Here is a 14,144-nt window from a genome sequence, read left to right as displayed (position 1 = left end):
ACCTTTCCCTCCAACTGGAGCTGTTCGTGCCACAGACGATCCTGTCTCTGATCAGTGAGTCTTTTAATTGTCCAAAGTTGCAGGTGCTCGCCAGCATTCTCAGGTCCGTAACACATCCACCCATCCACATTAAGGGGACGGCTGTGGAGCGTGTGAGCAGCTTCAAGTTCCTGGGAGTCCACATCTCCGAGGATCTCACCTGGACGACCAACTGCTCCAAGCTGGTCAAGAAGGCTCACCAGCGCCTCTTCTTCTTGAGGACTCTGAGGAAGAACCACCTGTCCTCAGACATCCTGGTGAACTTCTATCGCTGCACCATCGAGAGCATCCTGACCAACTGTATAACAGTCTGGTACGGGAACTGCTCTGCCTCGGACCGGAAGGCGTTGCAGAGGGTCGTGAAAACTGCCCAGCGCATCGCCGGAGCACCACTTCCTGCCATAAAAGACATCTACAGGAAGCGGTGTCTGAAAAGGGCTGGGAAAATCATCAAAGACCCCAGTCACCCATCACATGGACTCTTCACCCTCCTGCCCTCTGGGAGGCGCCACAGGAGCCTCCGGACTAAGACCACCAGGTACCGGAACAGCTTCTTCCCCACAGCTGTCAGACTCCTGAACTCTGCCTCCTGACATCTGACCCACACTAAACTCATGGACTGGACATACACACACCCACAATGGACAACTGTACCCTCAAACACAATAATAACATGGACTGAACCACCACTCACAACCACTAGCACTTTATATAGCCTCTGTAGAAACTATCTACACCCTCACTTATCTTAACTGCACTACTGTATAGCTCTGTGTAAATAATCATTCTGTACATTCGATAATTTTTAATCCTACAACTGTTTACAACTTGCATAGTTCCCATTTCTGTATAGCTGTATATCCCAGATTCTGTAAAGTTATTTATTTCATATTCTGTATAGTTTTTCATATTTATATCCTGTTCATATCCTGTACATAGCTTGTACTCACTACAGCCTGTACATACTTATAGTTATAGAATATTCACAACATACTTCATACCGTGTACATTATAACATACCATAATAGACCCATTTCTGTAATATACTCACATATCTATATTATTGCTAATATATATTGTAATATATCTATATCACTAAAGCACTTCTGGATGGATGCAAACTGCATTTCGTTGCCCTGTACCTGTGCATGTGCAATGACAATAAAGTTGAATTCTATTCTATTCTATATTTATCAATATTTTCTCCAGGAGCCTGATTGCGTGCAAAAAATCTGTATCTCTCGACAGTCTCATTAACTTTGGGATTACAGTGTTCATCGATTTTTCTCATCAGCTCACTTACTGTTACTCTTGCCTCAGCTCCGATCAGCGTTCCACAGAGCTCCCTGCCCCGTTCCCCGATAAGATAGTAAAACAGCTTCACTCTCGCCTTTTCCTCAGCATCCGGCAGAGCTAGTTCCGTGTAGAGTGTAAACTCTTCTTTCCATGTTTTCCACGCTTTAGACAGGTTCACTGAATCCATACTCCACTGTGCGGGTGGCTTCAATCCATCCATCGTAGACGCCGCTGCGCTCTTCTCGTCAGCGTCTCACCTAATTAGCCTAGCTGGACGCGTCGATACTGTTAGATTTGTATTGTTGATTGTCATTTATGCTTAGAAACATTTACCCACATATGCTTAGAAGTGTATAACCATTTGTAGATTGAAAGAATGTCTCATCCTAGGAGGTCTGTAACAGCTCTGTGTAGCATGAAGGGGGAGTGCGTTCACTCCCTCTACAGAGTGTTCCGGCGTAGATCACACCTCCTAGGAGAGGTCGTATCTTTTCTTATTGATTTATGGTATAGCAAGCACACGTATATCTGTTTAAGTATAAGAGCCTTTTGTTCAGATGGACCGCTAGACTCCTGGCACCAGCTTTGGGGAGTCTTCACAGGGTCACATCTGGACACACACACACACACACACACACACACACACACACACACACACACACACTATTCTTTGTTCACATGTATACCTATGTAAGACTCCTGGCACCAGCTTTGGGGAGTCTTCACAGGGTCACATCTGGACACACACACACACACACACACACACACACACACACACACACACTCAGATGTTATCCAGACTTGCACTTTGAAACAATGAAAAGGACCTACAAGCCACGGTCCATGTAAATCACATCACACCCAGGTGACTGCCAAACACACACACACACAGCATCCATAAGGAATGATGATAGATTAAATTATTAGTTCATTAAGTGGTACACTGGATTATATTTACCCTTTCAGGCTCTGGATGTTTCAGGTCCAGATCATTGTTTGGAAAGCTGTTTGGTTGCGGCTTTAGGCAGCTCACAGTCTTCTGAATCTGGCTGGTCTCAGTCTTCGTGTGTAACAGACAGAGAATGAAGACAAAAGAACAGTAATCTGACAGTTACTAAAAATGCATCACTCAAGAGGATGAATAGACCATTTCACTATCGGCAAATAGCGTAAGGTACACATCGTGCATGAGAAACATTCATTAAAATCTGTCCTAGGTCAATGTTACCTCTTCAAAATCTTGCACTGAAGAAGAATGCATGGCTTCTGAGCCTTGCTGAGGCATTTCTTCATCAAGATCCTGCAACAAAGAAAAGATGGCACAAAGATTAGACCAAGTGCTCTTCTTGCAACTGTACTGGGCAGGCCTGTGCTTCTGTCTTTAATTTGCATGTGTGTGTGTGTGTGTGAGGGGGGGGGGGGCTTTCCACTCAAGAAATGTTTTCTTCTGAAAAAAATACTGGCTACAATAGTTAACAACTGATTCCTTTGCAATCATCCATCCTCTTCCACTTATCCTTATCAGGATTGTGGGGTAGCAGTTTTGGGACCTATACCAGCTACCATAGGGCAGTACAACCTGGACAGATCACCAGTCTAACATGGAAGGACAAGCATTTGCATTCACACCAAAGGGCAGTTTTGAATCACCAGTTAACCTAACCCCATAAGCTACATCTTTGGACTGTGGGAAGAAGCCAGAGTACACAGCCAGAGAGAGCCCATGCACTAAAGCAGTAAAAAGTGCCTAAAACAAGTTAAGTTGTATAGTACTATCTATCTTAATGTTCAAGCCTGAGTTTCAAACCACATAGAAACAAAGCACATGCAGTCAGTTCTGCATGCTGTAGGTCAAACTGTCAAGAAATACGAGAAGACCCCTCCTAAAACCAGAGTGATGTCACCATGAAGCAAACTTTGACGGAGTCCCCCAATAACAGTGTGGTCCTCCTAAGTCACATTTGGGTGGTTAACACACACACACACACACACTCAGATGTTATCCAGACTTGCACTTTGAAACAATGAAAAGGACCTACAAGCCACGGTCCATGTAAATCACATCACACCCAGGTGACTGCCAAACACACACACACACACACACACACTCAGATGTTATCCAGACTTGCACTTTGAAACAATGAAAAGGACCTACAAGCCACAGTCCATGTAAATCACATCACACCCAGGTGACTGCCAAACACACACACACACAGCATCCATAAGGAATGATGATAGATTAAATTATTAGTTCATTAAGTGGTACACTGGATTATATTTACCCTTTCAGGCTCTGGATGTTTCAGGTCCAGATCATTGTTTGGAAAGCTGTTTGGTTGCGGCTTTAGGCAGCTCACAGTCTTCTGAATCTGGCTGGTCTCAGTCTTCGTGTGTAACAGATAGAGAATGAAGACAAAAGAACAGTAATCTGACAGTTACTAAAAATGCATCACTCAAGAGGATGAATAAACCATTTCACTATCGGCAAATAGCGTAAGGTACACATCGTGCATGAGAAACATTCATTAAAATCTGTCCTAGGTCAATGTTACCTCTTCAAAATCTTGCACTGAAGAAGAATGCATGGCTTCTGAGCCTTGCTGAGGCATTTCTTCATCAAGATCCTGCAACAAAGAAAAGATGGCACAAAGATTAGACCAAGTGCTCTTCTTGCAACTGTACTGGGCAGGCCTGTGCTTCTGTTTTTAATTTGCATGTGTGTGTGTGTGTGTGTGTGTGTGGGGGGGGGGGGGGGGGCTTTCCACTCAAGAAATGTTTTCTTCTGAAAAAAATACTGGCTACAATAGTTAACAACTGATTCCTTTGCAATCATCCATCCTCTTCCACTTATCCTTATCAGGATTGTGGGGTAGCAGTTTTGGGGCCTATACCAGCTACCATAGGGCAGTACAACCTGGACAGATCACCAGTCTAACATGGAAGGACAAGCATTTGCATTCACACCAAAGGGCAGTTTTGAATCACCAGTTAAACTAACCCCATAAGCTACATCTTTGGACTGTGGGAAGAAGCCAGAGTACACAGCCAGAGAGAGCCCATGCACTAAAGCAGTAAAAAGTGCCTAAAACAAGTTAAGAAGTTGTATAGTACTATCTATCTTAATGTTCAAGCCTGAGTTTCAAAAAATTTCAACATAGAAACAAAGCACATGCAGTCAGTTCTGCATGCTGTAGGTCAAACTGTCAAGACATACGAGAAGACCCCTCCTAAAACCAGAGTGATGTCACCATGAAGCAAACTTTGACGGAGTCCCCCAATAACAGTGTGGTCCTCCTAAGTCACATTTGGGTGGTTAACACACACACACACACACACACACACACACTCAGATGTTATCCAGACTTGCACTTTGAAACAATGAAAAGGACCTACAAGCCACGGTCCATGTAAATCACATCACACCCAGGTGACTGCCAAACACACACACACACAGCATCCATAAGGAATGATGATAGATTAAATTATTAGTTCATTAAGTGGTACACTGGATTATATTTACCCTTTCAGGCTCTGGATGTTTCAGGTCCAGATCATTGTTTGGAAAGCTGTTTGGTTGCGGCTTTAGGCAGCTCACAGTCTTCTGAATCTGGCTGGTCTCAGTCTTCGTGTGTAACAGATAGAGAATGAAGACAAAAGAACAGTAATCTGACAGTTACTAAAAATGCATCACTCAAGAGGATGAATAAACCATTTCACTATCGGCAAATAGCGTAAGGTACACATCGTGCATGAGAAACATTCATTAAAATCTGTCCTAGGTCAATGTTACCTCTTCAAAATCTTGCACTGAAGAAGAATGCATGGCTTCTGAGCCTTGCTGAGGCATTTCTTCATCAAGATCCTGCAACAAAGAAAAGATGGCACAAAGATTAGACCAAGTGCTCTTCTTGCAACTGTACTGGGCAGGCCTGTGCTTCTGTTTTTAATTTGCATGTGTGTGTGTGTGTGGGGGGGGGGGGGCTTTCCACTCAAGAAATGTTTTCTTCTGAAAAAAATACTGGCTACAATAATTAACAACTGATTCCTTTGCAATCATCCATCCTCTTCCACTTATCCTTATCAGGATTGTGGGGTAGCAGTTTTGGGGCCTATACCAGCTACCATAGGGCAGTACAACCTGGACAGATCACCAGTCTAACATGGAAGGACAAGCATTTGCATTCACACCAAAGGGCAGTTTTGAATCACCAGTTAACCTAACCCCATAAGCTACATCTTTGGACTGTGGGAAGAAGCCAGAGTACACAGCGAGAGAGCCCATGCACTAAAGCAGTAAAAAGTGCCTAAAACAAGTTAAGTTGTATAGTACTATCTATCTTAATGTTCAAGCCTGAGTTTCAAACCACATAGAAACAAAGCACATGCAGTCAGTTCTGCATGCTGTAGGTCAAACTGTCAAGAAATACGAGAAGACCCCTCCTAAAACCAGAGTGATGTCACCATGAAGCAAACTTTGACGGAGTCTCCCAATAACAGTGTGGTCCTCCTAAGTCACATTTGGGTGGTTAACACACACACACACACACACTCAGATGTTATCCAGACTTGCACTTTGAAACAATGAAAAGGACCTACAAGCCACGGTCCATGTAAATCACATCACACCCAGGTGACTGCCAAACACACACACACACACAGCATCCATAAGGAATGATGATAGATTAAATTATTAGTTCATTAAGTGGTACACTGGATTATATTTACCCTTTCAGGCTCTGGATGTTTCAGGTCCAGATCATTGTTTGGAAAGCTGTTTGGTTGCGGCTTTAGGCAGCTCACAGTCTTCTGAATCTGGCTGGTCTCAGTCTTCGTGTGTAACAGATAGAAAATGAATATACAGTGCATTTTTGAAGAGGCTTTTGAAACATTAAATAAACTGTATGAGAAAGATAAGTTTCAAGCTATTGTCTTTAAAATATTCACTGTCATGTATAGAGAATTTAAGGCCCTATGATTAAGAGACAAATAGTCAGTGTGATTTCTTTATTTTTTAAGCCATTGCTAAAGGAGTAAAACAATCACCTGTAGCAGCAACGAACTGTCACTAGGGCCCATTTATCTTCGAGGGACAAAATTTAAAATGAATCTAACTAAAGAGGCTACACAGCAAAATCTCCAGTGTCAAATTAACACTAGAGAGTGTCTATATGGGTCCACACAACACTGTTGAGTGTTGAATTAACACTTTTGACAGTGTTATATGTTTAAAAGTAACCTAGTCAGTTTTGAAGATTAACAAAGACTAACACTGAGCAGTGCTGATTTTCTAACACTGGAATATTTCTAACATTTTGAGTTATTTTCCAGTGTTAGAAAATCAGCACTGCTCAGTGTTAGCCATTGTTAATCTTCAAAACTGACTAGGTTACTTTTAAACATATAACACTGTCAAAAGTGTTAATTTAACACTCAACAGTGTTGTATTTAACACTCAGAGGTGTGGACCCATATAGACACTCTCCAGTGTTAATTTAACACTGGAGATTTTGCTGTGTAGGATCACATTAAACATCAATCACTGTTAAAATTTAGAAACCGAAAGCCATTTTTTATTTCTGCATACCTGCTGATATTTTTTTAGTGCTTTTAGAGGGCTTTGATGTGGCAGCCATCACAATTGCCTGTTTTCCATTAGTACCTACCCCTGTTTTTCCAGTAGGTTATAGTACCATGTAGTTTTTCAGTAACTACTGCACCAAGGTTCCAAGTGATCCAAAGTGATCAGAAAATTTGACATAGACTGAATGCCACCAGGTGGCTGGTCAATGGTGTCACTCGATAAGTTATGAGTGCGCCTCCTTCGTGAAAATCCAAGCCATCATTTTTGAAACTCTGAAATGTTTGAAATAGCGACCAAAATTAACAGCGTGATCCCTGAATTGAACACTAAAGTATAGACTGAGCAGCAGGCATTTTGTCACCTTGACGTCCATGCTTGCTGTGGCATTTATATCACTGGATGCTCGGCTGCATTGCTATAGTTACCCCAGGCACAGTAGGTGATACTCAATTTCAGTGAAAAACTAGATGCCCTAAGTCACGTTAAGCCAATTTGAGTAGGTACAAATGTAAAAATGGCTTAGGGTATGCAATTTATCAGTTCCAAAAAGTACAATTGTAGAAATACCTTGCATCTCCAGAGCCAATCCGAGTCACCATAATTATAGTCTATTTCTTCACCTGGACTTATGTCTCTGCTTGCAAATAAGCATAGATGGGGCTTTCCATTGATATTTAATATTTTCATCTTAGCACTTGGACTGATGTGGTTGTCGTTGACAAGTCTGCCTAATGACCCATCTTCTTGAGATGCATCCACACTGTGGGGTTAGGCAAAAAAGTATTAGCTTAACTAGTTAGGAAGCTTTTTTTTCATAAATCAAAAGCAATGTGTAATTTAATCTTAATCAAACTACACTGATATAATACGCACCACCAGAGTTTTCCATCAAACTTGAATTCAAACATGAACACCTTCAGGCTGTCATGATAAACTCTGTGTCTCCGCTCACATTCTTCTTTTGTTATGAGTTTACCTCTGTATTCCAAAAGAAAGTCTCCTTTTTGGAATGGAACAGTCGTGAAAATGCCCCGACCTGAATTGCAGAGGCATACCAAGTGAGTGACAAAAGACAAAGTGACAAACTCCAAATCTAATCCAAACTAAAGACCAACTTACCTTTGAAGGCATTTATGTAGTGGATATCAAGTCCCAGTTTGTCCCTTCCAGCAGAAACATGACAGACTGCATCCTCCCGTGGAGGAATGCGTCTCCTTCGCATGTTCTCCTGTACGTTTTGATTGGCTGTATTACCAAAGCATATAAAGTATTACGATTATCGTCATCATTGTCATCATCATCAGTAGTAGCAGAACTAGCAGTAGTGTAGTTTACAGCATAAACACAGCTGACTTATTCATAGTGCTAATTTATGCCTTCTTTTAAAATGTTAAAGGCCTAGTACTCAAAATGGCGACATGTGACATTTCTGTAATGGCGACTGCAGAGAGTGATACAAGTACTGAGAAAGCTTAGGCATCAAAACTGTAAGAAGTTTTTTCTTCAGGCATATAAATAAATACACGACTAAATACACTTATACCCTTGCTTTTATTTTAGGGCTGTCAGCAGAATGGACAGACATTGGACAAACTGCCCGAAATTAGCTAACAGCGACATCAGGGATTTTGACTCAGACTGCGCTGGTTTAATTGTTAATCGCGTTAGTCGCGATGTCGGCATTAACACGTTTAAGCCACAATAATGCTTTAACACCGAGTAAATCCTAACACGGGTTAGCCCGCTTTATCGCGTTGACGCGGTTAGTCGTCAGCCCTATTTTATTTACTCAATGACAAACGCTGGGGCCGTTTTACTTCTTCAAAGACTCACTAACAGTCCATAAAGCATAAATTAAACCAGTTTAATATAGGCCTGTGCACCTATAATTTCATATAGTATTAAAGTCATGGTGCATTTTACATTAAAAAAGGCTTACCTTTGTGTTTTTAATCCGTCTTCGTATTGCCGTCGACATACACTTGTTAAAGGGCACGCGCGCGAAAGTTGTGGCGCCGTTTCCTGTAGGTACCGCCTATATATATATAGCCTACCAATCACAATGACTTCCGGCCGTGTGTATTGAAAATGTGTATTAAATTGCAGTACCTACACACATCCACTCTAACTCGAAACGTCGCTGTGCAATACACTGGAATACACAAAAATCAGGTGAGGGGTATAGGTGGACTTTTAAGAAAATCAGAAAATCTTTTAATTATAGTTTAATAAATGAATTTACACTACAGTTTAAGCAAATACAGGTCAAAAGATAAATAATGACCTCATAAGAAGTAGAAAAAATTATTATTTAGACACTTAAAAATGCATTTACAAGTCATGTTTTAGGGGGACACATGAATACACAGCAAAAAGTCGAAATGTCCCCGGAGCCCAGGTACAGCGCAGGTCAAATGTCAATCCATACCACATAGACGCACTCACACACACACACACACACACACACACACACACACACACACACACACACACACACACACACACACACACACACACACACACAGTATTCACACAGTATTCTTTGTTCACATTCTTTGTTCACATGTATACCTTACATATACCTGTATATCTTACATAGGTATCAGAATCGGGATCAATAAAGTATTCTGATTCTGATTCTGATACCTATGTAAGATGTCATATGTTAATGACCCTATGCATATTCATGTAACCACAATAAAAGGAGTGCTATGGGGAGCCTGGCTGAGAGTCTGACGGAGGTCAAGTGGTGGAACGACACTCGGCTCCAGCCAGCTTTCCCTCATGCATGAGTAAAACCAGCCTGCTTGTGTCTTGCTTTGCAGTGTAACTATATTGTCTTCAACGTTCCAGCGGATAGGTACAAGCTACAAACCTATCATTAATTGGTCCTTCGATGCCGGATCCCTGGAGTCGACATTCACCGAGGGGAGAAGAGGCACGCGGAAAGACTGACGTCAGCCAGGAAGTTCCTGTGGATTCGCTGTCTGTCCTTTCTCCTCGATGAATGGCGATCGGCGGGATTCGAGGCTGATATTACACGCTAAGCAACACCAAGTAAGTTTAGAGTCCAACTCTATAACTGTACGTCTTCGCCGCTCAGTGGGGCGTTGTCCGTGGCCGCTCAGTGGGGCTAAAATTCGCCGTCTAAGTGGGGCGATGTACAAAGCCGCTCAGTGGGGTTTTTTGTACAGAAGCATTAAGTCGCAGAGTTGCGCAGTTCGAACTTTTTTTGGTTCGCCGTCTTAGTGGGGCGAAATACAGACCGCTGTGTGGGGTACTGTAGTGAGTTCTCCACCGCTCAGTGGGGTGTTGAGAAGTTCCGCGGGGTCCAGATTGTGCTGGACAATAGGCCTATTTTGTGTTGTTGTCATTGTCGTCGTCGTCGTTGTTGTTGTTGTTGTTGTTGTGTGAGTGTGTGCGGAGCAGAACATGTGGTCTGTGACACCGACTGTTGTTGTTATCATGGGTTTCTAAGCAACCAAGAGTGAGTCGGAGGGAGACAGACGTTTGTGCTGGACTTTGCTCCTGGCAGCACAAAGTATTTATGTAAAAAAGAGAGAGAGCGACGGCTCCACAGCTGCGCGGGTTCACGCGAGCGCGGTCACGCGGACCTGAGCCGTGCGGTTAATCGCAGGCTTATAAATGGAAGAGATTCAAATGTTAGAAGTTTTCAGAAAACACACCAGCCTTGGAGAGCTGTGGAGAAGGCCAGCCCACATCAGCAGCACTTAAGATATGCTCTGGTGAATGGCTTTCCCCCCACCCCTTGCTGACACAATGTTTATTCTTTAGCTTGCCCTGATCGACAGCAGCCTGTGTGCCAGACCATAGATTTAATTGAGGTGGATAGTTGTTAAAAGTAATCTACATTAAGCTTGTGGTTGCTTAAATTCAGTACAATGACATGTGAGGAGAAGTGATATAGGTAAATATTTAAACTAATGAAGTGCATAGAGGCACTTGACCTGTGTGAAAGACTGTCGTCTTGTTATGAGCCATTGTTGAGATATGGAGCACACCTGTGAAAACAACTAATATGCTGAACCCTGTATGAAACATCTAAAAGTACATGATGGAGGAGCTGTGTTGAATATGAAAGTGTAAGACTTTGCCGCTGTGGGCAGAGCATGCAACTACTGTGTGATGTTGCGTTGCAGTTTTTTTCTGAGCTGATGAGCAAGCTACACATTAGCAGATCAAGAGCTGTCTGGGAACTACTCAAAGAGGGGGAAACAGGGAGTGTGCAGCGTTTCCGTGAGCAGTTTTCCTGCATCTTGACTTGTGTGTAGAGTGTTCATAACATCAGCATCATGTTTTTGTTTATTTGTTTTGTTGGGTTGAAAATAATTAAATAAACTTGTGATCATGCTTATGGATCACCATGGCACATATCACCAGCCACGTGATTTATTTATGCAGATGAAAAAGTGAGTGTGAATGTGTCTGACATCACAGTGTTTTTGTGCACTGTGCAAAAGTAATTGCCTTTGATTGTGAGTGAGAGCGGTGATTCTGCAGGTCACCAGCTATTGTAACGGAAAAAAAAAAAAAGTGAAAAAGAGACAAAAATTACATTGTAGACGAAGAAAAATAATCATGGGAAAAAGGTTTCATGTTGATCAGCCGAAAAACAACTACAATGTCATTTTATGCTTTTAAGAAAGGATTGTTCACACAAACACACACACGGAGAGAGAGAGATGTGTGTTGATTAAGCAGCGATGATAATAATGAAATGTCTTAGTTTGTCACTTTCAGGTGAAAAGCAGACCTGAATCAATTTTCCACATGCAGCGGTCGGAAGAAAGTTATAGTTTAACATCATTGGAAACGTGCAGGCCAAGTTTCTGGCTGACTTATTACAGCGCAATGTGTATGTGTCTCTCAACCTCACAAGCAAGTGCTCACTCCTCCCTGAAGAATGCAGCTCCAAAGAGCAATAACATGGCAGATAAAGACAGCAGCAAGTCCTGAGCAAAGAGTCCCAGCAAAGCAGCAGCAATGTGGACAAACAGCATCAGAGAAGAAGAGCAAACCCATCATCCTGACTGATCGGATGAATGGCACTGTGTCTACAACAAGCTGAAACTTCACTGTGCATGTGAAGAAAACGTTTGAGGAGAACTGAACAGTTGGAGTTTGACATTTGCCACCTGTGGAGTAAAATGGCAAGAAGAGACAGTGGAACACAGGACAAAGCTGAAGGAGAACTGCCGGGACTGTTGAAGTGGGAGAGGACAAAAGAGTGAGAGGACAGAGTGAGAAGACTAGGTGAGAACACATAGGAATTATTTAATGTGGGAAATCAAAATTTGGGTTAGCAAACCTGGGGAAAAAGAAAGCTGACTGCTTAAGTTGGAAAATTGTGAAGGAGTCTGAAACATATACAAACATATACAAAATCACACAGAACATGCCTTAACCCTACTAATACAAACACAAAATAACTCATGAAGATAAGACATTTTAAGCGTGAGTCTGTTTATCATCTTGTCCAAAGTCACCTCGTGTGATGCAAAGACCAGTGGAACTCATAGCACAGAACATGCTCTGTTGGAGATGCAGCTCCACAGACATGCTTGTTATCTTTCATCAGTGGTAAAATAGTGTCAATTTAGCAGACACTTGTTATCAGATACTGAATTTATCCAATAAAAAAAATTGACTCTCTAGGTTGCAGGACAACAGTTTAACTTTTGTGGGAAAAAAGATCCTGGTTTGACCAACCAGTGATCAGACAATAAATTTAGTTGTTAATATAGTAAATTGGGAGAAGCTTCCTGCTTGATTGATGCAGCACAAGTAATTTACTGTATGAGGGAAATTCTCTTTTAGTGATAACATTTTGAACATGCATTTCTGTTGTCCTGTCATCCTAGTGGGTTAATAGCTGATTCAAATTAGTTGATCGTTCTTAGATTAATGAAAGGTGACTGAATTCTAGTACGAGTGAATGGGATGTGTTGGAGTTTGTTGTGTGTTGAGTGGAGACTCAAAAACACTGAGTTTCCTGTTTTGATGTGCGAGTGAATCCTGTATTTAGATACACAACTCTGAATACGTCAGAACAAACGTCTTTTGTGAAGTGCATGACAGCATGTCACATGTTTTATGATGAAGGGAAAAGGAAAATTGAATAAAATAGATCTGTGGCCTAAATGAGTGAAGAGCACAGACCTGGTGATTAAACTCATAGCTAATATGACATTAGGGTTATGTTGTGTGTTGTGCAGTTGATGGTTGGTTTGGAGTGAATCTAGCTGATGATTCTTCTCCTGTTGTGAAGATGAGGAGTTTGTGTCATGACTTAACAAGGCCTTTTTATTTTGATACTTTCACAGTGCACTGAGAGTTTGGTTTGATAATCTCTGTTATTTTTTATTTTTCATTTTTGAACAAGCACTGATTTTGCTTGTGAATTTCTTTTCTTTGAGCAGATCTGCAAGTCGGGAATTAAAAGCGTTACACATCGTCAAGAAAATTGTTGCAAGTGAGTTTCTCCACATTTAAAATGGGTTCAGGAGAAAGCCACTTATTTGGGACAATTAGGAAATGAGAGTCCCCCCCAAAGAGGATTCAACGAGGAAATCCAGTCTAAATTATTTTTCTTTTTGAAATAACGTCGTTTTGCTGAACGTGGAAACGAATGCGATGATAATTTCCACAATTAGCAAAAGAAGGAACCACTGACTGAATGAGTAAGAATTTTAAAATAACTGACTGACTGACTGACTGAACATGATTGTGTGACGTTAACCCCCACCTGACAAAGGTGCAGATGAACCCATGTGTTTCCTTTTACAGGAGCAGAAAGATGACAGCAACACTCGAGGTTGCATGATGATTTAACCTTTTAAATGCCATTTTCTGTGTCTGTGCATTTATCAGGTGTGTTATTCATAGGCTTGTGTTGCTCACAGAGGGAGCTGTGACAAAGTATGCATACGCCTGCGCAAGCGCTAATATTTGCATTTTCTTTTCTTACAGCATGCCAGTTCTTCATGTGAATTGATGATGCGATTTATACCAGGACAACTGGTTGATGTTTTTCCTACTACAGGATTTCTGGGTTTATGTGTGAGGAAAACTGTGTTTACCGGTTATGAGTAGTGATGCTGTTACATTGTGTTTTTGGGAAAATGTGACGGTTACTTTGATGATATGAATAACATATTTTCCACAGCAATGGATGGTTGATTTTATGGTGTTTTTATGGCACCTCTGG

The 14,144-nt window shown here is 41.7% G+C and overlaps 1 protein-coding gene across 1 annotated transcript; it reads right to left on the bottom strand.

Annotated features, from left to right (window-relative positions):
* Window positions 1-2,180: 2,180 nt before the first annotated feature.
* Window positions 2,181-8,956, bottom strand: LOC308405936 (uncharacterized protein). The gene is made up of 10 exons (XM_080896745.1): window positions 8,036-8,956; window positions 7,790-7,952; window positions 7,484-7,676; window positions 6,061-6,162; window positions 5,126-5,197; window positions 4,856-4,957; window positions 3,888-3,959; window positions 3,618-3,719; window positions 2,564-2,635; window positions 2,181-2,395 (listed from the first exon to the last, which is right to left on the bottom strand). Exons 1-10 carry the CDS (start codon window positions 8,136-8,138, stop codon window positions 2,267-2,269), a joined length of 1,110 nt encoding a protein of 369 aa, XP_080752871.1. The 5' UTR covers window positions 8,139-8,956; the 3' UTR covers window positions 2,181-2,266.
* Window positions 8,957-14,144: the final 5,188 nt, after the last annotated feature.

Source organism: Rhamphochromis sp. 'chilingali' (assembly GCF_963969265.1).
Source record: "Rhamphochromis sp. 'chilingali' genome assembly, chromosome: 11".
Classification (NCBI taxonomy): Eukaryota; Metazoa; Chordata; class Actinopteri; order Cichliformes; family Cichlidae; genus Rhamphochromis; species Rhamphochromis sp. 'chilingali'.
The sequence above is the reverse complement of the archived record's forward strand: the minus strand, read 5'-3'. Positions and strand labels throughout refer to the sequence as shown.